General features: G+C 48.2%; 1 protein-coding gene across 3 annotated transcripts in view; it reads right to left on the bottom strand.

Annotated features, from left to right (window-relative positions):
• OSBPL6 (oxysterol binding protein like 6) overlaps positions 1-26,425 on the bottom strand; it is a 3,803,429-nt gene that overhangs the window by 1,065,795 nt on the left and 2,711,209 nt on the right. For all 3 annotated transcript variants that reach the window (XM_069616111.1, XM_069616109.1, XM_069616110.1), the window contains one exon: positions 5,364-5,427. In XM_069616111.1, coding sequence (XP_069472212.1) covers positions 5,364-5,427 — 64 coding nt within the window. The remainder of the gene's footprint in view (positions 1-5,363; positions 5,428-26,425) is intronic.

The following is a 26,425-nucleotide window of genomic DNA, read 5'->3' on the forward strand; positions in this document are numbered from 1 at the left end:
TGAAAAAAAGAGCCTGTATTCGGGTAGGTAGTACATCGTTGTAAATGCTGTCAGTGCTTAAGATAATATTCATAGAACCCATAAAGGGCTTACTGTGCAAGTGAGACTGGGCACGGTTATGGAGGAGTCCACTACTGCTTATTTGTAGGGAACCCGGCAAGGCTGTTGTGGAGATTCAGCATACAGCCTTATGCATGGTAATCTGTTCAAAAGAAGGCAGAAAGAAAGAAAAGGGGGGGGGGAGCTGCTCACCAGGTCCAGCTCAAAAGTAAAATACGATGTGCTGGTGTTGTCCATGACAGATCCCTGTGACCATATGCTGAGTCTCACAGGTGCGTGATGGTGAGGCTTGGGTGTGTATGCCGTGGTGACCAGGGGTTGACGCCTATACCAGGAAGTGCTTGGTGGTGCCTAGATCTGACTAGCATGAGACGTATTAGCGTCCTGGCAGAAATAATAATATAGCCTGATAGTGGCCAGAAAAACAGGCCAAGCGGTGCGTGGGTGTATCAATAAACGCTCAAGTGAATAGAAGACTGGTGCTTCTAAACGCCGGTCTGCCAAACAGAAGTGCTGTGTGCAAGACATCCAAATAGGCGGCATGCAAAGTGGTGAACAGTCCGAAATTAGTATACGAAATCGGGCCGGTCAGGGAGTACGGTCCAGTTAAAGTGGAGCGACACATTCCTGGATATGTCTACGGGTCCTCTTACATGAGTTGGATGGCGTGAGGCCGAATGTTCACGAGCGCTCAGACTCCGCATGGATGTTCGTGTTTAACTGAGGTGGCGTAATGGGTACTGTGTGTATCAATGCTAGTATAGTGGACTAGGCAATGGTGCACAGCCGTGTTGATTAGGAAAAAGGTCAGCCATCTTTAGATGGACTTGAGTCTAGGTAAAGTGAATGGGTGCCCTATAGTAGTATACATCAGGAGGTACACATTGGGAAACTACACCTACTATGTAAAAACGGGCACTAGAGGTGTCACGGCAAAGTAAAACTAACAAAGCCCTCTATAGACGCCATGTGTCTATAAACTTGGTCTAAGGCACTGAAAAATTGGTGCCGCCCCTATGGGTATGAGGACACTATAGAGTGAAGGTGACTTGGATGGCACCAAATGTTAGGTGGCGCTCACACATTATTGGAGACGGTGGTGAAGGGGAGGTGGGTGAAAGAGACTGCCCCCAGATGTGGTACTGTGTTATTCTCACCACACTGTGCATCCCAGGTCATAGTGAACCAATACTGATCTATCGTTGTTAATCAAAGGTAGTATCATATATGGAAGAAAACTCTTATTCACATAAACAATCAAAATGGTTGTAGTGCAAAAAGTATTTAACATATTACTGAACGAGGAAACATCAAATCAGAAAAAACATCACATCAGAAGAATCAGGAAAGAACAACAAATGGTCATCAGGCTGTTATGCAGTGGTTCCATTCCACCATGATGTTCAGGCCCCTTTTGACAGTGCCCCAACGGTGTATCCATCTTTGTTCGAGTTGTATTAGTGGTTTATTGGCATCGCCTCCTCTCGTCTGCAGGGTCATCATTTGTAGGACGAACCACTTTAGTTCTTTGAGTGTTTTTTCTGGATGTGGTGTTCCACCAAAGGTTTCTCTGTAACTTGGTTTCTAATGCAAGAGCGATGCTCAGCGATCTGTTGTTTCACTGCTCGTATTGTTTTGCCAACATTCAGTAAGCCACATTGGCATTCTATGATATAGATCCCCATTTTGCTGTTGCAATTGGTGTGTGTTTGGAGGATCTACCGGATGTTACCATATTCAAACGTTTTTTTGGTTTCCGTGAAATTGCAGGCCACACAGTGGCCGCATTTGTAGTGGCCTTTCACTGGGGGAAGACCCCATAGTGTCTCAGTTGTCGTTGATTTGGCTGGTTCCACATAAGTGTGGACTAGACGTTAGTGGAGGTTTGGATTTTCCTAAAAATGCGAAAAACGGTTTCTTGAATAGTGTACCTTTGTTCTTGATCAGGTGCCAATTTTTGTAGATGGTACTTTTTATTATATTACTCAGAGGGCTGTAAGTGGTTACACACACTAGCCTTTCTAGTGGTTCTCTGCTTTTCGCCATGTTTCTCTGCAAGTGTTGGCTGCTCTTTTTTTAGAAAATGTTACTGCTTTTCTGGGGTAGCCCCTTTGGATAAGTCTCTTTTGTAGACCACCTGTGTTGTAAGAACTTAGTCTTATCCGTACAATTTCTCCAGATCCTCAGGATTTGACCGTAAGGAAGGTAGTATTTTAGTCCTGTGGGATGGTAACTTATAAAATGGAGAAGGCTATTTTGATTTGTCTTCTTGCAGAACAGTTCTGTCTTAAATTCTACGCCGTACCTGTAGATGTGTAGGTCTACGAAATCGATAGAGTGTAGATCCCAATGGATCGTAAACTTAATGCGTCTGTTGAAGGCGTTCAACCATCCATGTAAGAGCACTAGTTCATTTGCAGACCCTGTCCAAATAAGGAGTACGTCATCAATATATCAACGCCAGATCAAAATATGAATCTTGAAGGGATTGGATTCCAAATAGATATGGTCTGTTTCATATTGAGCCATGTAGAGATTGGCTACGTCTGGGGCAAATGTTGCTCCCATGCTGACGCCTTTGATTTGCTTATATATCTGTTCCTTGAACATAAAACATTTTTTTCGGTCATGGCTTGTCTGGTACATTCCAAGATGAAGTCAATAGGGACCACTGGGTTGTTAGGTCTGGTTTCAAGGATAGTTCAAGGAACAGATATATAAGCAAATCAAAGGCGTCAGCATGGGAGCAACATTTGCCCCAGACTCGAGGAACCTTTTTCCTAATCAACGCGGCTGTGCGCCGTTGCCTAGACAACCATACTAGCATTGATACACACAGTACCCATTGTGTTGCCTCATTTAAACACAGATATCCACGTGGAGTCCGAGCGCTTGTGAAGTTTCGGCCTCACGCCATCCAGCTCAGGTAAGAGGACCTATAGACACAGCCGGGACTGTCGCACCACTTTAACTGGCCTGTACTCCCTGATCGGCCTAATTTTGTATACTAATTTCGGACCGTTCACTCTGCATACCACCTATGTGGATCTCTCGCACAAGGCACTCCTGTTTGGCAGACCAGCGTTTAGAAGCCACAGTCTTCTATTCACTTGAGAGTTTATTGATACACGCACGCACCGCTTGGCCTGTTTTTCTGCCCACTATCAGGCTTTACTATTATTCCTGCCAGGACGCTAGCGCTTCTCATGCTAGTCAGATCTAGGCACCACCTATTACTTCCTGGAATAGGTGCCAACTCCTGGTCACCACAACATGCACACCCAAGCCCCAGCATCATGCACCTGTGAGACTCAGCATAGGGATCACAGGGATTTGTCATGAACAACACTAGCTTATCGTACTTCACTTATGAACTAGACCTGGTAAGCAGCTCCCCAACCCCCCATTCTTTCTTTCTGCCTTCTTTTGGACAGATTACCATGCATAAGGCGGAAAGTTGAATCTCCACACCAGCCTTGCCGGGTTCCCTACAAATAAGTGGTAGTAGACTCCTCCATAACGGTACCCAGTCTCACTCCCACGGTAAGTCCTTTATGGGTTCTATGAATATTATCTCAAGCAGTAAAAACATTTACAACTATATGCTACCTACCCGAATACATACTCTGTTTTTCACTCACAAAACCATTTTCTTTTCATTTCACAGATACACACAGGAATGATCATTCATTGAGCATCTATCAATCCACCTTTTTTTCATCCTGATAAAGGTCGCCCAATTCAAAGCATCTTACAACTGCTACAAGTGGCCGAAACACAACCGTGTCGACTTTTCCACACAGTATTGATTGCTCATACTGTGCATACAGCTGTTTGGTTCAGCCAATGAAATGACTTATGGCTCCCAATAGATGAAATGGCACCCACATATTCCTTGCAATATTTTATGTAAAAAGATTTGTCTTTACATGTACATTTGCATTTGTTGCCACCAATATAACTTTGTCTCTGTCCTGTAAACACATCAAACGTATACTATTGTTTACGTATGTCTAACACTATGATTATCTTTTGTAATGTGATGACTAAACTTTCCTTTCAACTTACTTACGAGTAAATACATTTTAATTTCTATGGTCACTGATCAAGTTGTGTTTAATACGCACTCTCCTTCAAAGACATGAATCTCAACCACAAACTAGAACTAGGCCCTGCTACTGGACCCCGACAATTCCAATTCCCTACATTTGCAGACTTTCCATCTTCGCCCCTCTGCTACTGGCAAGAGGTTTACCAGCCTGGAATTACCCAGTATCTGTTCCGTCTCCACCAATCTGCGGGGGCTTCCTTGTCCGGGCCAGGACTCCACAGCTGAACCACTCATCTATTCCCCTCACCTCCAGTTGAAACGGTGGCCTCAACCTCAGTTCCCTTATAGAGCGTATCCCTCTCTTCATGGATCTCTGGCATGTACTCAGACCACTCAGGATCCTCACTACAGGTCTACACAGGCCGTGGGTTCGGCCGCTGCTCCTCGGGTGCCCAGGGACGTGCTACTATGAGGCCTTTCCACGCCACTGCAGTCTGAGACGCCATCCCCGTTCCCTTATAACGGTGGCCCATTGATGGATGACTATGCTCGTCAGCATGCAAAAGGTTCCCCTCCAGGCACCAGAATCTCCTCTGCAGTCGTCTGCCCTCAATCTGGGGCTGGCTATCACAACAGTGGCTGTGATACAGCTTCTATTACATCAAGGAGCTTGAAGTGAGCCATCTTCCTTCAAGTCACGCTAGCGGTCTTCTTGTGGTATATTTTCCTGTTAGACAGGAAAAAGTTGATGAAACCAACAAATTTGGCAGGCGTGTCCAGATTCAGTGAGATCAATTGCAATCCCGATTTTGTAACTGTCATGGATGACAAAAGTTGAGGAAACATTTTTGAATGTTTCTATGTACAGTTCAATGTAGCCTTAACTATACTGCCACAGCCTGGGCAGTATAATAAACATATTCCATAATTGTATCTCGTACATTTCTCTTGTAATGGGCACATCGAAATTTCCACAAAGGATAGCTTGCCTATGGCATGACCACTCTACAGCCCATTTTATTATGCTGTTTAATAAACCTAATTCCTCCAGCCTTTTCATGTTTGCTCATAAACAAGATACATCATCTGGACAGTTTTACAAGCATCAGTCAGTAATTGCTTATCAAGGCCTTTTCAAATAAATACCTTTAAATCATGCATGGGTATGAAACATGAGCATTTTGGAAATACCATCAAACCCGAGGCTGAATGACTATCATACAAAAAGATACTTTTAGATCAAAAGGAATACCTTGCCAGAACACAAAATTCTTCGAATCACAGTGACAGGCAGAAATTGGAGGATGGTGACTGACCTGCAAAAAACAGACAACATGGTTAAATATGTTTCTGTACCCAGCACAACAATTTCATTTTCAAAACAGAGTCGCACTAGTCTAGATAGAAAATGTCACTCACCGTAGTGACTTCAGTACTCCTAGTCCATAGTCCCCCTTCCTCCCTACTTATGGGGGTACATTTCAGGGCACTGAACCAGAACTTTCTTGTACAGCATAGAAAAGAACAGTTTCACTTTAAAAAAGTTGGTTTGTTACGTGGCAGCTTGGGAGTGGTTAGCCCTGCTGGCCCTGCCATGGGCAACACTTGTCAGTCCTTGGAGCCGCTAGATGAGTCAGCAGAACTATGACTATGTAATGGGGGACGGCGGGCAGGGTGTATGGAGGAAAGGGGACTATGAACTTGGAGTACAGAAGTCACTACAGTAACATGTTCTTACTCCTAAGTCCCGCCCCCTTTCCTCCATACTAATGGAATATTAAACATCATCAGAACATACCCCAGAGGCTGGAACGTAAATCTAGCCAAACAAGTTTTGAAGATCCACCTGTCTGAATCTGGTTTCAGACCTAGAGCTGTGTCCATGCAATAATGTCTGCAAAAGGTAGATAGTGAAGCCCAAGAAGTAGCATTGCAGATAATGTTCCAGGGTACATGTCTCAGAAAAGATATAGCCGTTGCTTTTTGCCTGACAGCATGCACATGTAAGCCCTTGGGAAAGGTCTTCTTTTGAAGTTTATAGGCTCCAACGATACAAGAAACAATCCAGCAAGCGATCATTGCTTTAGACGCTTGCACCCCTGGGTGACAACCACCATAAGTGACAAATACGCCACCAGCGACCCTGATATCCTTAGATCAGTTCAAATCAAATTTAAGGGTGTGCCTCACTTCGAGAGTGTGTGAAGTCCTCTCTCCCAAAATTTGAGTAGATGGAAAGAATGTAGGTAAGATGACTTCCCGGTTCATATGAAATGAGAAAACTATTTTAGGCAAAAAGGAAGGATGCGTTCTACGAACCACCTTGGATCTCACTTATTCTTCGGGAAGAGGTAACTGCCACCAAACAATATGCTTTCCATGAAACTAATCTAACATCATCATTGGACATTGGTTTAAAAGGTTTCTGAGAAAGGGCTGCAAGAACAGCATTAAGATCCCAATATGATTGGGTATAGTAAATGGAGGATGCAAATGCAGAAGACGCTAAAAACGTCTTTTTAGATCACATTGGTCATGGAAATTGAAAGATGACTGAAGCCTAAATATGCACTGATCGTTGACTAATATGATCTGCATGAGTAAACCTTGACACCAGTCGAACACAGGTAATATAGAAAGAAAGGAATATTATCCAGTGAAGCTTTGCGCCGATCTAATGATTGCTCTAGCCTCCAATGGCAAAAGCAAGTCCACTTTCTTTTGTATTGACACCTCATGGACAGCTTTCTAGACATCTGACCTATTGCAAGGTTTTGATCAGATAATCCCAGGTGTCTGTAAACTACCCTCACAGGAACCAGGTTCTTAAGTTCAGCGATAGTGGGGAGGGATTTAACACCTGTGCCTCTTGCTGGCTCAACAGGTCCTATGTAACTGGAAGGTGAAGAGGCCTCAAGCACTTCAGTTTCAGTAGGTCTGCATACCAAATGAGGGTCAGCCATTCGAGTGTTATCATAATCATGAAGCTGTTGATCGAAGTGTGAAATTCAGTCAGGAGTCTCGGAATGAGAGGAAGAGGAGAAATGCATAGAACCTACTGTGGTACCGTGAGATATGGAGAGTACCCCCCAGAGATCCTGTATTGAATCCCATTATAGATGCAAATAGCTGACATTTGCGGTCCTGCACCATAGCAAAACGAGCCACCAGAGGGACGCCCCACCTCTGGAAGACCCCCTGTACTACTGAAGTCTTCAATTCCCACTCGTAGTTGGAGTGAGATAGGCATCTGAGTCTGTTCGTAGTGGTATTCAGGATGCTGGACAAATGTACCGATTGAAGTCATAGCATGCTGAATGACCCACTCCCAGATCCGGATTGTCAACTCCCACAGAGAAGAAGACCTGGCTCTTTTCTGCTTGTTGAGATAAAACATTGGTGTAGTGCTGCTGGTCCTTTCGAGAAGGAACAAGTTACTTACCTGTAACTCCTGTTCTCCAGCGTGGGTCTTACATGGATTCACATGCTCATGAATATTCCCAGTCATCAGGCTGGGAGTCCTAGGTAATATTAAAGCAGTTTTGCTTCAAAGCTAAAAACGACTTGTCGCTTTTATAGCCTATTGCTGTCACTTTGGGCCATACTGCCACAGCCAATAACATTCGTCTCCCAAAGCTCCCCCTCTGGCGGCCATCTTCTGATTTGGTTGCGCATGTAAAGTGGCAGTAAGAACCAAGATGAGCCATAGAGGCGAAGGAGGAAGGGTTTACATGTGAAGCCATGTAAGACCCATGATGGAGAACAGGAGTTAAGGGTAAGTAACATGTTCCTTTTCCAGCATGGGGTCTTACATGGATTCACATGCTCATGAAAACGATTACACAGCAGTACATATGGACAACCATGGGAGGTGGCAACGCTCAACAGAAGCAATACTCTTACCCCTGGAACAGACTCCTCAATTAAACAGGATTGCGAAGCACCACTTGGCTGACTCTGGACTCCTCCCTGGAATCCCTGTCGACACAGCAGAATCTTGTGAAGGTGTGGGTGGACCTCCACATAGCAGCTCTGCAGATGTTGAGTACGGGAACACCAGAGAGAAACACTGTAGTCGCTGTGATGGCTCTGTGGAGTGGCCTCTTGGCCGACCTGGTAGCGGTCTGTTGGCCAAACAATGGCAATGCGTGATACAGCCTGAGAGCCACCTGGAGATGAAAGCCTTAGATAGGGCCTTCCCATGCCCCATAGGTCCAAAAACAACAGAAAGCTGAGAAGTCTTTCAAAACGGTTTGGTGCGTGTCACAGAGTACTTCAAGGCACGCGAAACATCCAGCGAATGCAATGCCCTCTCCACGGTGAAGATTGGTTAGCGAAGGAAACCGGCAAGACTACAAAATCGTTCTAGTGGAAGTTCTGATAGAACCTTAGGCATAAAGGACAGATGTGTCTGCAAAACCACCCTGGATGGATGGAATGACAGATACAGAGGTTTGGATGAGAGAGCTTGAATTTCCCCAACACGCCTGGCTGAGGTGATAGCTACTAGGAAGGCCGTCTTCCAGGACATAAACTTCAAAGATGCTCGATGCATTGGCTCAAAAGGCACAACCATTAGATTTGACAAAACCACGTTGTTAGGCAGAATCCTGTGTAGTTCCCTTGGGGAACACTGCAAAAAGATTAAGACTACCGGAGTAAGCAGTAAACCCAATTGGTAGCAGTCTGCACCACCCGGATTTACCTGGTAGCTCTGGCTGAGCAGTCAGACTTCTCTCAAGATGAGTAGGGCAGTAAACAGAGCATACACAATAGGGCCAAAAACACAGTGGAGCAAACAAACACTGACCAGAGCTTGGTATCAAAAGTATATAATTATTTACTTAAAACACACTTTAGGAAATACACTAAGCACTCTAAATCAAAGCAAATTCAAACACAGTCAGATAAAGTATACACACCTCCCTTAATAATTATTAGACAAGTCTAGGTTAGAAGACCACTATTTGTAAAAACAGATGTGAGCGCTTAACTCAGATGTCACTCCAATAATTAAGTTAGAGGGAGAGAAAAAGACAGGTCATGAAAATAAACTGTTCCCAACACATTTCTAAGACCACAGCAAGTTAGCGAAGGCAGAGTCTACTGTAGAGTCAAAGTTCATAGGCCAGGGCCACTTTAAATGGATCAAGGCGACATGTGCCCAAGATCACACAGTTTAAAAATGCACTCAAGTCTTTGCAAAAAGGTTCAAAAGAGGTTGGTTTGATGCGAAAGATAAAGTTAGGAGGTCTGGGGGCCAACCCAGTTGGAAAGCCAAGGAACACAGTACCTTTAAAAGTGGGGAAGCTCCAGTGGTGGGAGTTGTTCGTGGCAGCGGGTTCAGTTTGTGGTTTCGACCAGGGGAAGAGAAGATCTCGTCGAGGAGGGAACTTGGAGTCGTTGCACTGCCCAGGGATGAAACCAGCCGCGGAGTTCGTTCGGTTAAAAGGTGCGCTCCTTTTATTCGCGGTCCCACTGGACTGAAGATTGGCTCTCCGGCCGCTGGGGTGCTTGGCACTGGCGATTCGACCAAGGGGCATCCTGGAAGGCGATTGTCGAACTGGATGTCCCCACCAGCTCAGAGGGAGAAGACTCTTGCAGCTGAAGATCTTCTCTTGTCTTCGGGAAAGTGGTGAGGTCGTTGCAGCAGGGCCCCACCAGTGGTGTCGTCGTTGCAGATGGCTCAGCTTCTCCGCTCTTCGGATTTCTTAGGTCCTGTGGCGACTTCTGAAGTTCCAGTCCCAAAAGCCCTGCTTTCATGCAGAAAAACCCCCATTCAACAGCCTAGCCTAGCTGTCACTCATACATGCTAAGTGGTGCCAATTCCCCCACCCACACATCCTGTGAATCCCAGACAGAGTGGCACCAGTTGGAGGGCTTCTGTGGAGAAGCCCGCCAAAAAGTGGAACAAAGGGCCCGACCTTGGTTGGAGTTACAGAGATGGACACGTACACCATTTTGTGAAAGAGTTCTGACAAAAAGACCCAACCGGCGATTTTATAATAATTAAATAAACCGGCGGTATCTTTACAATGCCCCAAAAAAGTGGTGCGTTTAAAATGAATGGGAAAATCCCATAGGAAATATTCTGCTGGAATATTTCGTGTGGTAACCACTGCCACCAGCCAGAAACTCGACAAGGGGGGACTGGACAGTGCCCCCTTGGAAACAGACCCAGGGGTAATCTAATTAACCCCTTACAGTACTTCCACAATATGATGGTTTGTACTGGTTCTGTTCACAATTTTGGACTAATAAAGCCAATGGTGACTTTGCATGCCCTGTGAGACAGTAGTCAGTCCCAGGGTATGGAGTCTATGTTTGGGGGTCACTATGACACCCCTGTGTTACTGCACTGAGGGTGCTGTGTAACACATCTACCAAAACAGATGATACCCTATGGAGTAAAAGACCCCATAGCCCATAAGCACATACCAAGTCAAAGCCATACTTCAAATCATGTCTAAGAGTGGGAAGGAAAGAGTCTCACTCTTAGCAGGAGAAATAAACAAACCCCAAAAATCCAGCAAAGCTGCTGGGGGACTCACTAGGTTTGGGAAATTAGCCTTATAAGAGAATTCTCCCTAACACACGTTGAGCTCCCATGCTGGAGCTGGAGCCTTCACTGGAGGTATCACCCTGAAGAGGGTCTTCAGGAATTCCTTCAGGAGTCTGTGAGACCACAGGGAGAGCTTGCCAGCAGCCAGAGTATACCAGGCTATGACGTCCAGATACACCTTGAGACGCATGGGCTAGTCTGAATTTAGCAAGCAGGAGCAGATAAGGCAGAAGCTGTAGGACTGCAACTCATAGTAGAGAAATTCTTTGTGAACGGCACCACACTGTAAAACGTTTCCACTTGTGCTTATAGCAGAAAAGCTTTGATGGAGCCCTGGCTGTCGCTAGAAATGAAGTGTTACTAACCGATTTCACTTTAAATTTGCACAGGACGTGGCCCTAGGAGCACAGGCTCCCTTAACCCTGTGTTGGCTGTATTATGCTGAACAACCCTGCAGCTCTTATTAGTCACTCCGGTGAGTAACACTTAATTACTCCTACGTCCCATTTCCTTTCCTCCATCTTGTATGGTCGATTACCACTGATACAACTGCCCTGGGGAGGAGAGCTTTCCAATTTACACTAAAAGATTACGCAGGATTGCTTGGCCAAATTCTGCGTCAGGTCTGTCATTGGTATCCAGGCAGTAATGTTTGCAAAAGGCCAATGGGGAGGCCCATGCCGCCACCCTGCTAATCACCTGCCACGGCACATGGCGCTGAAAAGCGACAGCCGCTGCTTTGTCCCTGATGGCATGAGCATGCATGTCCTTTGGTGAATCCTTACGCTGAACCTTGTATGCCTCCTGGATTGCTGTGGTCATCCCCCTAGCTATGGAAGCTTTGGACACTTGCTGACCTGGCTTTGAGCTGCCGAACGTGCCAAACAAGGCGCCCGTCTTGCGGAATGCCTTTGTCCTATCCGGACAGAATGTCTAGGCATTTCTGCCTCTTCCTTGGGGTCTGGAAAGACAGTGGGGAACACAATCACCTCGTTAATGTGAAAAGATGAAACCACCTTTGGGAGTGTAGGGATATATTCATGCATGAAATATTTGTGCAAACAACAGCACATGTGTACAGATTCAAAGGGAAGCAAAAGTGGGCGTTTCATTGTTTAGTATGTCGATGCAGCGTTTTTTAAATGGGTGCAAGGGACAGCTTTTCAGCAACAAGCCAGTAAGCATTATTTTTGAAAAAGCATTTGTTTTAAAAAGTATTTAGCAAAAGGTTTTTTAGCAGCATGCCAGCAAAATGGGGTTTAGTTTCAAAAGCATTCAGTAAAGGGGGCAGTCATTTTAAAATGTAGAAGTGTGCATATTTACAAATTGGATACTTTTATATCTGTGTGTAACTGCATTAGAAATATGTAACCAAATAAAAACTAATAAAAAGTCCACTAACCAATTAATTTTATAATGCAGTTTGGTAGTCACAGTGTGAAAGTCATTTCGGTTTGTGTTTTTTCCATGGGGAGATGCACAATTAAAAAAAAAGTGGAAAGGCTGTTTATTTTGTGTAAGGTTTTTTTATGCAGGCTGAGAACTTCCATTGTCCTCGCAGGAAATGACTTGATACATGAAAATTCTTGTAATATGATTGGTAGGAATCAAAAGGTGGTAGTGCTGATGTCAGAGATGCTGACCTGAGTTTGACAAACAGCCAGAGCTTTTTTAATCAGCTGAGCTGGGGAGAGAAGGCAGTCCTTACAGAGACTTGAATGTTGTTGGTGTCTTCCTGGACGGGGCTCCGGGAATGCAGCTTTGAAAACAGCTGGCAATCCATACAGAAAGGGGTCGGGTTGCTGGCATTGAAGTAGAAGAAATTCCGAAGGCCGTGTCCGTGAGCTGTGAGGTCGTGCAGATAAAGCTCTGGCAGCAAAAGATTCAAAATTCACCTGCCTTGGTGAGTCAGGTTAAGTGAGGGGTGCGTAAAACAAAATGAATGGGAGATGATGTAATTGTTGGCAGACAGTGTAGTGAGCTAGAAAAATGTTTCATGTTTCTCTCTGCATTTCTACACTGGGTAAGAAAGTGTTGAATGCCAAGTTCATTTTTCTGCGATGTGCCTGTGTTTGTTTCTTTTCACTTTTCATTTTTTAAAGGCTCGAGGCTGTGACCAATGTGGTAAGAGCAAATAATTGTAACATCCTATAATGTAACTTTGTTTATGATGATTATGTAATATATAGCGTATCAAAATAAAACTGGGATGTTGTGTTTCATTTCATGCATATGTTGGTCATTTTACCGCCAAAGATAAAGTTAGTAAATGAGTAAGAAAATATATATGTGTAAAATAGAGGGTTATGTGCTTTTTTGGATGTGTTTTCTCTGCATGCTGAAGAGAAGACAGTGCCCCAAGGCACATAGGTTACTGAATGTAAATACGTCAGTAACTTGAGTTACATGCAATAAGTGACATTCTGAATAAACACACTGGGTTCCCTAAAGGTGTGCTAGGTCCACGGAGTACATGCAGTCAGGCAAAGGTGGGTCACAATTGTAATGAGGGAGAGTTTGCAGAATCCTGTGCAGTGCCCTTAGGGGCCACTATACACAATTAAGACCACAGGTGGCAATACAAGTTTTACCTTTGGTACAAGCCTGTACTACTATGTCAGAGTGGTAGCAGTGGCGGAGCAGCCAAACTTATCTCAAGAGTATATGAGCAGTAGCAGAGATTACACAAAGGGACCACAATTACTGTGACTCAAGAAAACACTGACTCAAGGTTTCAGGTAGAAAAATATAAGGACATTTATTTTTAAACCATTCGTTATAAACACAACACTTCTATTAAACTTAAACACAAACCATACGTCACATACACTACAACTAACCAATTCACTTTGTACAGTATGTCTCAAGGTAAGCACCCTGTGTTTGAATGAACCGTGGCTATGAACAAAACACGTTACCGTGAATACGAATGCGATCACTTTTTGAAAGTTCGGTCTACTAAATAAACACGTATCCATGACATGAAATGCTAGCGGGGCAAAAACTCACTTAGCACCTGAGATACTGTTAGGGAGAATTCTCTATAAGGCTAATTTCCCAAACCTAGTGAGTCCCCCAGCAGCTTTGCTGGATTTATTCTTCTCCTGCTAAGAGTGAGACTCTTTTCCTCCCACTCTTAGGCATGATTTTAGGTATGTCTTTGACTTTTTGGGTGCTTTTGGGCTATGGTTTTGTTTTTACTCCATAGGGTATCATCTGTTTTCAGTATGTGTGTTACACAGCACCCTCAGTGCAGTAACACAGGGGTGTCATAGTGACCCCCAAACATAGACTCCATACCCTGGAACTGACTACTGTCTCCCAGGACATGTAAAGTCACCATTGACTTTACTAGTCCAAAATTGTGAACAGAACCAGTACAAACCATCGTATTGTGGAAGTACTGGAAGGGGTTAATTCGATTGCCCCTGGGTCTGTTTACAAGGGGGCACTGTTCAGTCCCCCCTTGTCGAGTTTCTGGCTGGTGGCAGTGGTTACCACCCAAAATATTCCACCAGAATATTTCCTATAGGATTTTCCCATTGATTTTAAATGCACCACTTTTTGGTGCAATGTTAAAGATACCGGTGGTTTATTTATTTAATATTAAATCAACGATTGGGTCTTTTTGCCAGAACTCTTTTCTAAAATGGCGTTTGTGTCCGTCTCTGTAACTCCAACCAAGGTCAGGCCCTTTGTTCCACTTTTTGGCAAGCTTCTCCACAGAAGCCCTCCAACTGGTGCCACTCTTTCTGGGTTCCACAGGATGTGTGGCTGGGGGAATTGGCACCGTGGACTGCGTTGCCTTAGCAACTCAAGTCACACTCTGTTCTGATTGGCCCAGTGGTGAGCCGCCCGGCTCACCACTTAGCATGTATGAGTGACAGCTAGGCTGTTGAATGGGGGTTTGTCTGCATAAAAGCAGGGCTGTTGGGACTGGAACTTCAGAAGATGCCACAAGACCTAAGAAATCCAAAGAGGGGAGAAGCTGAGCCATCTGCAACGACGACACCACCGGTGGAGCCCTGCTGCAATGACCTCACCACTTTCCTGACGACAAGAGAAGATCTTCTGCTGAAAGAGTCTTCTTCCTCTGAACTGGTGGGATCAACCAGTTCGCCATTTCGCCTTCCAGGACGTCTCTTGGTCGAATCGCCCGTGCCAAGCACCACGGCGGCCGGAGAGCCAAGCTTCACCACTGTGACCACGAATACCAGGAACGCAACTTTTAACCGACGAACTCCGGGGCTGGTTTCTTCCCTGGGCAGTGCAACGACTCCAAGTTTCCTCCTCGACGAGATCCTCTCTTCCCCTGGTCGAAACCACAAACTGCACCCGCTGCCAGGAACAACTGCCACCGCTGGAGCTTCCTCAACTTTAAAGGTACTGTTTTCCACCTGGCCTTTCTTTCTACGGTTTGCTAAAGGTGACCCTTAAATCTTTTGCTTACCAACTGGGTTGGCCCCCAGACCTTCTAACTTTACCTTTTGAACCACCCCAACCTCTTTTGAACATTTCTACAAAGACTTGAATGCATTTCTCAACTGTGTGATCTTGGGCACATTTCACCGTGCTCCATTTAAAGTGGGCCTGCCCTATGAACTTTGGCTCTACAGTAGACTCTGCCTTCACTAACTTGTTTTGGTCTCTTAAAAGTGTTGGGAACTGTTTTATTTTTATGACCTGCCTTTTTCTCTCCCTTTTATTTAATTATTGGAGTGCCATCTAGGTTACAAGCTCACCTCTGTTTTGACAAAAAGTGGTGTTTTGACTTGTCTAATAATTCTTAAGGGAGGTGTGTATACTTTTCTGATTGTGTTTTGAACTTGCTTTGATTAATAGTGCTAGTGTATTTTCTAAAGTGTGTGTTAAATAAATAATTATATACTTTTGATACAAAGCTCTGGTCAGTGTTTGCTTGCTCTACTGTGTTTTTAGCCCTATTGTGTATCCTCTGTATGCTGCCTAAACTCTTCTTGGGAGAAGTCTGACTGCTCAGCCACAGCTACCAGGTAAATCTGGGTGGTACAGACTGCTACCAATTGGGTTTACTGCTTACTCCTGTAGTCTTAATCTTTTTGCAGTGTTCCCCAAGGGAACTGCACAGGATTCTGCCTAACAGATACCCAGAGGGAGTTGGAGGCAAACATCACAGGCAATATTTTGGTTAGGCAGACAGAATCAAGAAACACTCAGAGACAGGAGTTCAAAAGTCAAATGGCCGGAGCCAGGGTCAAGTGACACCGGGGGCCTGTTGCCGAAGATCACACAGTCAGATAGTTCACGATTCAACGTAGCCAAGAGTACTTCGATATTGTCAATGTTCAGAAGCAAAAGTTATAAGAAGGAGGGAAGACAAGGGCAAGCCTTGGAAATGAAGAAAAGGGGTTCATCCAGTTTCCTCAAGCAGAACACAGTACCTTATTCCAATGGTGCAGCTGGTGCCCTGGCAGTTGTTCCTGTTGGGTTCCCGCAGACCCACGATTCCTGGAACTTCGTTGTGAAGGAGGACGTCTGAAGGGGGTCTGCACCACACAAGGATGAAGCTGGCAGCAGCGACAATTAATAAAAGGTGCGCTACTTAAAAACAGGAGAGGCTCTACAAATGGCTATCCGGGCCACTACAGCCGTGTGCAGCGATTTCGGCCAAGGAAAAGGATCCTCTGGCTGTGGAAGATGAGCTGGTTATCCCCACCAGGCTCAAGGGAAGAAGACTCCGGACTGGTTCTTCTCTTAGTCGTTGAAAGGTAGGTAGCTCAGGACTGCAGCAGGGCTTCACCGGGACGGGATAGTTGCAGCAGCCGTCGTTCTCTCCGCTTCTCTTCGGTTCCTTGTAGTTCCAGTGGCGACTCTCTGACTTCTAGCCCAAGAGACCTGCCTTTTATGCGCAAAACCCCCATTCACAAAGCCTGGCTGTCAATCACCCAGCAGGGGGGTTGTCCAGCCCGGACAACCACCTCAGCCAATCATGGCAAAGTGCGACTTGGGTTTCCTACGATACCCTGTGCAGGCGGTGACTACACCCCTCCCTCACATTCAACCCACCTAGACACCCATGCGCCTGGTGGAGGGCTTCTGAGCAGAAGCCCGCCAAAAGACGGTGAACAAAGAAGGCGAACCTAGTTTGCAGCGCAAAGTAAAACACAAGAAGGACTTTAACAAAAAGAAATGGCGAATAAACCCAACCGGAGCCAAAAGAAAGACGATTTGGTCCTGCGTGTTTATGTTTGAGGCTAATATAATAGCCAAGAACAATACCACGTTTATCTAATATAATCGCGGTAGGAAAGTTAGGGTACATACCACTGCCACCAGCCAAGTCTAAATGTAAAAAGATTGAAACAATGCTCTAGGAGGTACAGATAAAAAGGGATACAAATTAACCCTTTCCAGTACTCGATGGAAGATGGGGTGTACTGGATGTGTGGTAGATTAACTAAGTAAAGTTAATGGCAACTTTACCCTTTTCTGGGGGACTGTAGTCAGCCTCAGAAATGGAGTCGGGGGAAGTCTCAAGGACAACCCTGTGCCACGGCACTGAAGGTGCTGGGTGACACACAAAAAGAACCCATCCACTCCAGAACCCACACATCTGAAGTAATGGCACGCCATTACACAAGATGCTGCGCCAGCCTTCCCCCAACCGGCGAACCAGGGGACATGGCCTCATGACTGAGCTGAAGCGGCTGCGGCAGTGCCTGAGGGCAAAGAGGCAAATGCCCGAGTGGCCTTGGCACCTCGAGTACCCTGTTTTCCACTTCTGGCACTCCTACGGTGGCACCTTTGACTTGCAGCTCCTCTCGATTTACTAAAGGATGAGTAATATCGAAAGGAACCTCCCCTCCATTGCTCTCCCCTAGGACGAAAAGGCGGAGGTTGGCGAACTGCAGCGCCCAACGACTTCGCTGTAGCTTTGGAGGTCTGCAACCTCTCAAGGCTCTCGTCAGCCTTGCTGCCAAAAAGATGTTCACCATCAAAGGGCATGTTGAGGAGCCGGGATTGCACATCAGCAGCAAACCCGACTTCCGCAACCACGCAAACCTGCGTATTACGGTGCTTGCCGCCATGGACCGGCTGACGCAATCAACCATGTCCAGACCCGACTGAACGGATTCACACATGGCGTCCTTGCCATCCTGCACGATAGCAAGAAAACCATCCCGTTCCTCCCCTTCGGGCATATGATCAGCCGCTAAGGAAATACAGTTCCACAGAGTGTACGTGAAACGAGACAAGGCACAAACGGAGTTGGCAGCCTGAAGCGCCATTCCCCCAGAAGAAAACACCTTCTTCGCCCTGCTGTCAAAACGTTTGTCGTACCTATCAGGAGGGATGGTAGGGTACGACGCCTGCTTTGCTGGGGCCATAGCCGCCTGCACCACCAAACTCTCCGGAGTGGGGTGCGTGGTCAAGTAGCAGGGGTCGCCACTGGCTGGGCGATATTTCTTCGGCAAGGACTTGCTCACTGCCGGACGACTCTCCGGAGAAGTCCAAGCCGCAGCCACCCTTCTCTGCAAGGCCATATGGAATGGCAGCACCGGGTCAGTTGGTTGACCTTGGTCGAGGATATCAGTCAGGTCATCCTGCTGAAAATCCCCAGGGGGGGAAGACCACCCCAGGTAATCCGTGAGCCTCAACATCAGGCGCCGGTATGAGGACTCGGCATGCGTGCCAGGCCTACTAAACTCCACCTCCGGAGAGGTGTCTAGACCCCTGCAACGACTGACGCAGGTCCTCAAGTTGGCTATGACCATAATGGAGGTCATCAGGAACCTCTGCAGGAACCTGACCTTCCTCAGCCCCCTCATCCACCTCAGAAATATAATCCAGAGGCTGGAAGGAGGGTACAGAAAAAGGAACAAAGACATGTTTAGCCTTGGCCAGAGCCTTTCTGAGGGGTGTGACCGTGCCACGGGTACCTCCGACAAAGCCGCCTCAAAAGGCGTAGACGGGATCAGCGACGACGTCGAGCGCGGTGCTGACAGCTTCGAGGGTGTCGACACAGGCCTCGAGGGTGGAGCCCCGAGCGTGTCTCTCGACAGCCTGGGTGCCGATAGCGTCGACGACTTCCTCGGAGGCGGAGCCTCGAGAGAGTCCGTCGACTACCTCCGCGCCGCAGGCGTCGATGTCTTCTTCAAAGACTTCACAGGTTCTCGTGGTCTCGAGGGCCTCGAGGACCGGGACCTGGGACGGGCATGTCTTGAGCGACCATCCTTGTCCGACCGGGACCTCGAAGGCGCCCAGTGATCACGACGACCGCTCGAGCCCGAAGGCGTACGAGCAGCGTCTATAGAACGGTCACGGGTGGCGTTTTTCGACGGCACGGACCGACCAGAGCCCTGCGATTGGAAAATCGCCAACATCTCCTTTCGGAACGAATCCCATTCCTCAGGAGTGGAATACTTGTTGGGACAAGCAACCCACCGACGGGCGGAGTCCTCGGGCGAGGAAGGCGACCTGTGACAGCGCTTCCTGGAGTGCCTCAAAGAGGCAGAGGAATGGCGGGACCGACTCCCAGACTTCCGGGTCTTGGCTTGGCCACCTTACCGATCGACAGCTTCTTCTTATGCTCCCGCAAGGCCTTCGATGTGAGCGATTGGCAGTCGACACAGTCATCCGTATCATGGTCCTCCCCGAGGCACCAGAGGCAAGCATTGTGCGTGTCCGTCAGCGACATCTTGGACCTGCACACCCGACACTTCTTAAAACCGGACCGCAGGGTGGAAGAAGCCGAAGACATCATACAATATTGCAAGGAAGAAACAGGTTCGAACAACCGAAAGAACAGGATTCAGTAGAACCGAGGTGCGCCGAGATCTCCGAAGCGAACACGTTCGCGGAAAAAACAGAACTGAGGCTACGGGCGTCGTGCATCCTACTTGTAAAATCCGGTGAGGTCGGCTTGACGGAGGCCCTCGAGGACAGCATATCGACGTCATCGACGCAGGACACAGAAAGATTTTCCGAAGCAGCACAGCAGTGGTGATTACTGTCATAGAAATGGAATACGTCGGAGGACCCAATCCCCTCGAAAATGCAAGTAGAGTTGTTCATTTGGATACACACTGCACTGCCCCAGATTACTGGAAGTAAAGACTTGAGTGAGAGCCAAATGGCCATCAATTCTAGCCAGTTGATATGGTTCTGCTGTTCGGTCCAAGACCATAGCCCACGGACGGACTGTGTCCCCAGGATCGCACCCCACCCATGGAAAGAAGAATCTGTTGACAGGGTATGCTGTATTGGGGGCCGTCAGAAGGGCCTGCCCACCATGAGGTTCTCCTCCTGGGCCCACCATCTGAGGTCCTGCTGTAAGAACAGGGGTATGGTGACCGGCACCCCCTGCTGACCTGATTCCTGCAATGCAGCTACAGCCTCATCATTCAAAGCCTAGTGTACGGAATAGCTAGTAGACAGGCCGCTAGCACTGCCAGCAGGTGCTGGAACCACCACGCTGTTACTGCTCTGCTGAGGAAGTAAGCGACAGAGGCCTTAATCGCTGCCACCTTCTCCCTCGAAGGGAATACCCTCTGCTTCTGCGTATCCCAAAGCAGCCCCAAAAAGACCAGGGTTTGCGTAGCACAGAGCTGTGATTTCTGGTAGTTGATTGAGAACCCCAGCTTGTAGAGTGTAGTCAAGAGTCTGTCCGGCAACATCCCTCTGAATAGCCAGTCGTCAAGGTAGGGATATGCATGCAGGCCCTCCCTTCTGAGCAGGGTAGCGACAGCGTTCATGAGCCTTGTGAACAACCTCAGAGCTGCATTCAGACAGAAGGGTAGCACTTTGAATTGAAAATGCAAACCCATGACCCAGACCCTGAGGAAGGCCCGGTGGGGTTGCACTATGGGGTCATGAAGATACGCATCTTTCAGATCCAGGGAGCACGTTCAGTCCCCTCCACACAGCGTCTCGGCTATGATAGCTGGCGTCCCCATTTTGAATTTCTGCAACGGTAGGTATAGATTGAGGAATGAAAGATCTAGCACCACTCGCAAGCCCGCCTGGTTCTTCTTTTGAATGGTGAGTAAAAGCCATTGCCCTGTTGAGGGAGAGGGACCTCCCACCACCTTGCTCACCACGAGGGTAAAAATCTTTGCTAATCGTGAGGGTGTTCAGATCTGTGGGAGAGGGGGAGAACAAAGGGGAGGCGATGGAAGGGGAAGCAAGTGGTGATTACCGAGATCACCCATGGGTCTGGAAAGCGCAAGAGCCAAGCTTGACTGTGTAGGGCCAGCCGGCCCCTGACTGGGGTGCTGTTGACCTGAAAAGAGCTGTCATTGTTTCTTTGGGTCCGAGGCCGATGACTGGAAGTGGGACTAGTAGATCCCCTTATTTGCAGACTTATGCTGTTTCTGCCAGTGCTGGCTTGGAGACCTGTCCGCTGCCTGGCTCGGCAGTCCTGAAACCCCTGGAATCCTCAGAAGGATCGCCCCTTGTCTGAGCGGGATTGGCTCTGAGGGAAGGCTTTGCTGTTGATTTGGTCAGAATGGCCAGTGATTTGGCCGTCTGCGAGCTGCTTTTCTTTTTGTCAAGCTCTTCATCAGTAGTAGAGTGGAGGAGGTCGCCACCCTCAAAGGGCAAGTCTACGATTCTATCCTGGACACCCGGGTTAAACCTGGTGGCCTTAAACTAGGCCGTCATTCTGATGTCTGTTGCCACACAGATCGCTCTACTAGTGGTATCTATGTGGGCCACGTTGGCCTCCATGATATCCTGCGCCACTACATTTGCCTCACCAAGACCAGCCTTGAAAGAGGCCTGCTTTTTGGCCGGAATGTCATGAATAAAGTCTGCAATGCAATCTCTCTCCACAACCGTTGATTGGCCGGGGCCAGAATGGCATCGGCGTTGGGCTGTCTGAGGTGCAGGCCCGCATTGGAGTAGATCTTTTTTCCACAGGCCTCTAGCGTTTTCTCCTCTTTGCTCAGTAGTGCAGAAGAGGAAGTACTTAAAGAGGAACCCTGAGGCTTGGAATTCATAGAAGCTGCTGCTATAACTGAGGATAATGGCTGCGGGTGTACCGACAAAAGTATAGTGTCACCCGGCACCTGCTTGAACCTTTTATCCAGCCTTTTGTTGGCAGGCTGAGTGGAGTGCAGTTTGAGCCAACCCTTTTCAACTAGTGCTTCTACATATTTGTGCAGCGGGATGCCGGACCTGGTCTGGACCTGGTCTCCGCTTTGATGTTGAACACCTCCACCAAGACTCCCGATTCAGGCCGCTCGTTCTGGGGCTGAGGGATGCCCATGTACTCAACTAGGCCCACTATCCTGTCATGGAAGGCCCTCGCTGAGGAAGGCGTGTCTTGCTCCTGTTTATCAGTGTCCTGTTGGACCCCGACAATAGCCTGGGTCTGTAGGGGGCATCTCTGTAGGTGCTGGGAGCATTGGTCCCGATGCTGAAACTGGAGTCACCACAGGCGCAGGTAGCGGTGGCGTAGTAGGCTGCCTAGGGGCCGGCTGAATTGGCAGTGCAGGAGCCAGCATGTGGTGTATTACGCCCTTCAAGATGTTACCCATTTGCAGGGACCTCATGAGGGCAGAAACCTCGGGAGGATAGCTCAGTGGCAACATGCTCGCCTTGGAAGCAAGACGACATGGAGCAACACAGGTTCGATCCCCGGGTCCGCGCTTAGAAACCTCTGGGTATTAAGCACGTTATAAATAATCTATCATATCATACCATATCAAAAAATCGGTCCCCGCAGGCCGGCTGGGTGTGTTCCTGCGGTGCAGCTGGAGGAGAATATGACTGTTGCCTGCCCCCAACCCCTGAGAGTACATGCCCTCATTGTACCAAGGTCCAGTGAAGGTCGGGTATGACGTGGTCCAGGTAAGTGTAGTCACTGGAGCCAAGTCTGCCCTGGGCGTGAGTTCGCGCCTCTGCAGGTCACTCGGTTGGTGTGCTTCTGTTCTTGGAATGCTGTCCTGCCTTTGAGGGTCTGACCTAATCGCCATTTTGTGTGCACACGCCGCCATCTTCTCTGTGCCTTACGCACGTGGGACCGTGTTTGATGCAGGCCTGGGCTCGGACTACATGCCTGTTTGAATCGGCTCTGCCCAGCCTTGCACCTCAGGCACCTGCCTGGTAGGCTGTTGGTCCTCGGCCATGGGGCCGGCAGTGCAATGTGCGTTGCGTGTATGCGCCCCCTTGGGCGTGTGACTAGAAATAGAGCCAAGCCCCTCCGGGTATGACCCTGTACCAGAGCCCCAGGTTCCTGGGCTGTGAAGCCGGTAGGGCCCATAGACCCCTCAGCCGTTAAGCTGGTAGCTGCAAGAGACTCAAGTGTCCTTTATGCCGGTGCGAGGGTCCGACTGACCCCATCCATCAGCATGCTTGCCCAGGAAGGAGTCGCCACTGCAGGGTACTTTAGAGAGAAGTGTACGCTTACCTTCTTGGTCTTTCTCCTTACGTATTCTTTGATGCTCTCCGGCAGAGTCCTGGAGAACAACCCCCTCCACCTCGCGAGCTGATTTTTGAGAGACCGGCGTGAGAGCATTGCACGCCGAGCAGCTTTCACATCTGTGGTCTTTGCCAAGGCACCAGAGGCAGAGTGTGTAAGGATCTGATGTGGGGAAGGAACAGTCGCACGATTGGCACCTGCTGAAGACGGTCGCGGCCGACATGCACCGGGAACAGCCTAGAGCACAGTTGGACGGGGTTCCAAATCCTAAAAAATAGACAAAAGTTAGATTAGGGAAAAAGCGCATGGAATTATGAGGCTTGAGGCCTCACTCAGGAGCGCTGGTTAAATCGGTCGCAGAAAAGAGGACTGAGGTGTGGCACAGCGTGCAGGGTTAAGGGAGCCCATGCTCCTGGGACAGCACCCCCACGTGTCTGCACATTTAAAGGGAAAGTGTTTTTTTTCGGATAAAAAGGGGTTCCGTTCCCGTCCCTCACGAGGGACACCCATACAGGATGGAGGAAAGGGGACGAGAAGTAGGAGTATGTCCTTGCATTCCAGAGAAAATGAGAAGTGTCCAAATTCTAGGGCTACAGGAGCCAGACCGCTAGGTTCAGCGATTCAGGTTCGTGGTGTAGGATTGACTCTCCTTCTCTGGAGAGGAGGTCTGGAGGAGGAGGTAATTTGATGGGTGGAGCCACGGACAGACGGAGAAGCGCTGGATACCAGATCTGCCTGGGCCACACCGGCGCATTAAGGATCATCTTGCAGCGGAATTGTCTGAGTGTATTGATCACATGTAGCAGCAGGGGGATTGGTGGAAATGCGTATAGGAACAGGCTCTCCCAAGGGAATGAGAAGGCGTCTTCTAGACTCCTGGTCTGAGGATACCTGCTGGCAAATCTCTAGTATTTGGAGTTGGCTGCCGTGGCAAAAAGGTCGATTTGAGGGTGATCTCACTTGCTGAAAAAAAGAGATATTGGGTCTGCTGGAGCTCCCACTCGTGGCAGCACTGTAGCTCCTTGTTGAGCGAGTCTAGGATGGTGTTGTGAACGCCTGCCAGGAGAAACGGAACAAGGGACATCTGCTGAGTGATGGCCCAGTGCCACATGTTCTGCGGCTCCCAAAAGAGAATGGGAAAGCGAGTCCTGCACTGTTTCCTAACATAAAAATTATAAGTTACTCACCATAGTGACTAACGTACTCCTAGTCCATAGTCCCCTTTCCTCCATACTGTATGTGTATCCCTCGCTAGGGACGAGTGACAGAACCTTTTTGACCAGAAAAACCACATCTTCCCCTTTAAATTTAGATGGGTGCGGGGGTGCGACCCCAGGAGCATGCGCTCCCCTGACTCCGACCGGTGCCACTCCTCAGTCCCCTTTGATGTGTCGACAATATTAACATTGCCTAATGACACCAGTATTATTAAGGGGGAGGATGGTGGGACGTATGGAGGAAATGGGACTATGGACTAGGAGTACATTAGTCACTACGGTGAGTAAAATATAATTACTCCTACGTCCCGTCCCCTTTCCTCCATACTGTATCAGCGAGTACAACTGAATGTAGCCCTGGGGTGGAGAGGTGCTCTCTTAAGAAAACAAGTTCCTTAACACTGCCAGACCAAATGCCGCGTCTGACCTGGACCCGGCATCTAAGCAGTAGTGCTTGCAGAAGGTCGAGGGCATAGCCCAGGTAGCTGCCTTGCTGATACCCTGCCACGGCATGTGCCTCTGGAACACAACAACCGTGGCTTTAGCTCTGATGGTGTGGGCATGCATATTTGCTGGAAGAGTTTTGTGCTGCCCCTAATATGCCTCCTTGATGGATTTAGCCATCCACCTTGCTATGGAAGCCTTGGAGGCCTGACAGCCCGGCTTTGACCCACCGAAGGTGACAATGAAAGCGTCTAATTTGTAGAAGCTCTTGGTCCTGTCAAGGTAGTATCTCAGCGCACGCCTGAAGTCCAGACACTGCAATACCCTCTGAGCGACATCCTTGGGGTCCGCAAAGAAAGTTGGTAGAACTATCTCCTCATTCAGGTGAAAAGAGGAGACAACCTTAGGTTATAATGCAGAGTGAGTTCTAAGCACCACCTTGTCCTTATGAAAAGTACTATAAGGCTCTGATGCCACCAGCGGCTGGATTTCACTGATCCGGTGTGCCGAGGGAAGGCGTCTTAATGGCGAATAGCCTGATAACCACAGACGCCATAGGTTTGAATGGTTTATGCGCCAGGGCGCCCAAGATCACGTTGAGTTTCCACACTGGGTGTGATTTCTTGATGGGCAGATAAAGCCTGGTCAGGCCCGCCAAGTGTCTTTTAACCACTGGATTCGAAGATGAAAATACCTCCTCCTCTGAGCTCCTGTAGGCTCTAATAGCCGCCAGACTGGTGCGGCATGTGTCTACCTGCACCCCGAGTGTGCGAGGTGTGCAGAGAAGGATAGTACCTCGTCCAACGTGCAGGTCAATGGGTCGACCTCCTTTGAATGTGCCCAGTGACAAAACTTGGTCTACTTGCTTTTCTACTGGCTCCTGGTAGCAACGCTCCTAGGTTAGCTTGTGACAGATACAGATGCCTAAGTGTTACCTGTTCAGGAACCACGCATGCGAGGGCTAACTTCTGGGGGGCGGGGTGGATGACCATGCCTCCCTGCTTAGAGAGTAGGTGTGCTGGGCCCAGCGGAAGGTGCACCGTGGGCCTGCTCATACAGGCTGAGTAGTTCAGAGAACCATGGTCTTGCAGGCCACCATGGAACTATCAGGATGATACATAGGTGCCAGGCCTCCCGGATCTTGCAGATTACCCTTTAGACCAGCGGGGTTGGAGGGAAGGTATACACGTTCATGTTGTTCCACTGGATCTGCAAAGCTGCCCCTGCCAGGATGCGAACTGGAGGCACCTCTTGTTGTACAAGGTGGCGAAGAGGTCCACCTGCGGATGACCCCACCTGTCGAAGATCCCCAGAAGGAACAAGTTACTTACCTGTAACTGCTGTTCTCCAGCATGGGTCTGGCATGGATTCACATGCTCATGAATATTCCCTGTCGTCAAGCTGGCTGGAAATCCTCGGTAAAGTAAAAATCAGTTTCAGTTTCGTTTCTGAACTGTCTTTCTACTAATAACTAATCACTGGTCTCTGGGTCATACTGCCGCCAGTCAATGACTGCCCTCTACCTAAGCCCCTCCTCTGGCAGCCATCTTCAGATTTAAGTGGCAGTAAGACCAAGAGAAGAGCTGCAGAGGGGTTGGAGGGAGGGTTCGCATGTGAATCCATGCCAGAACCATGCTGGAGAACAACAGTTACAGGTAAGTAACTTGTTCCTTCTCCAGAATGGGGTC

Source organism: Ambystoma mexicanum, chromosome 9 (genome assembly GCF_040938575.1).
Source record: "Ambystoma mexicanum isolate Mex_15411 chromosome 9, UKY_AmexF1_1, whole genome shotgun sequence".
Classification (NCBI taxonomy): Eukaryota; Metazoa; Chordata; class Amphibia; order Caudata; family Ambystomatidae; genus Ambystoma; species Ambystoma mexicanum.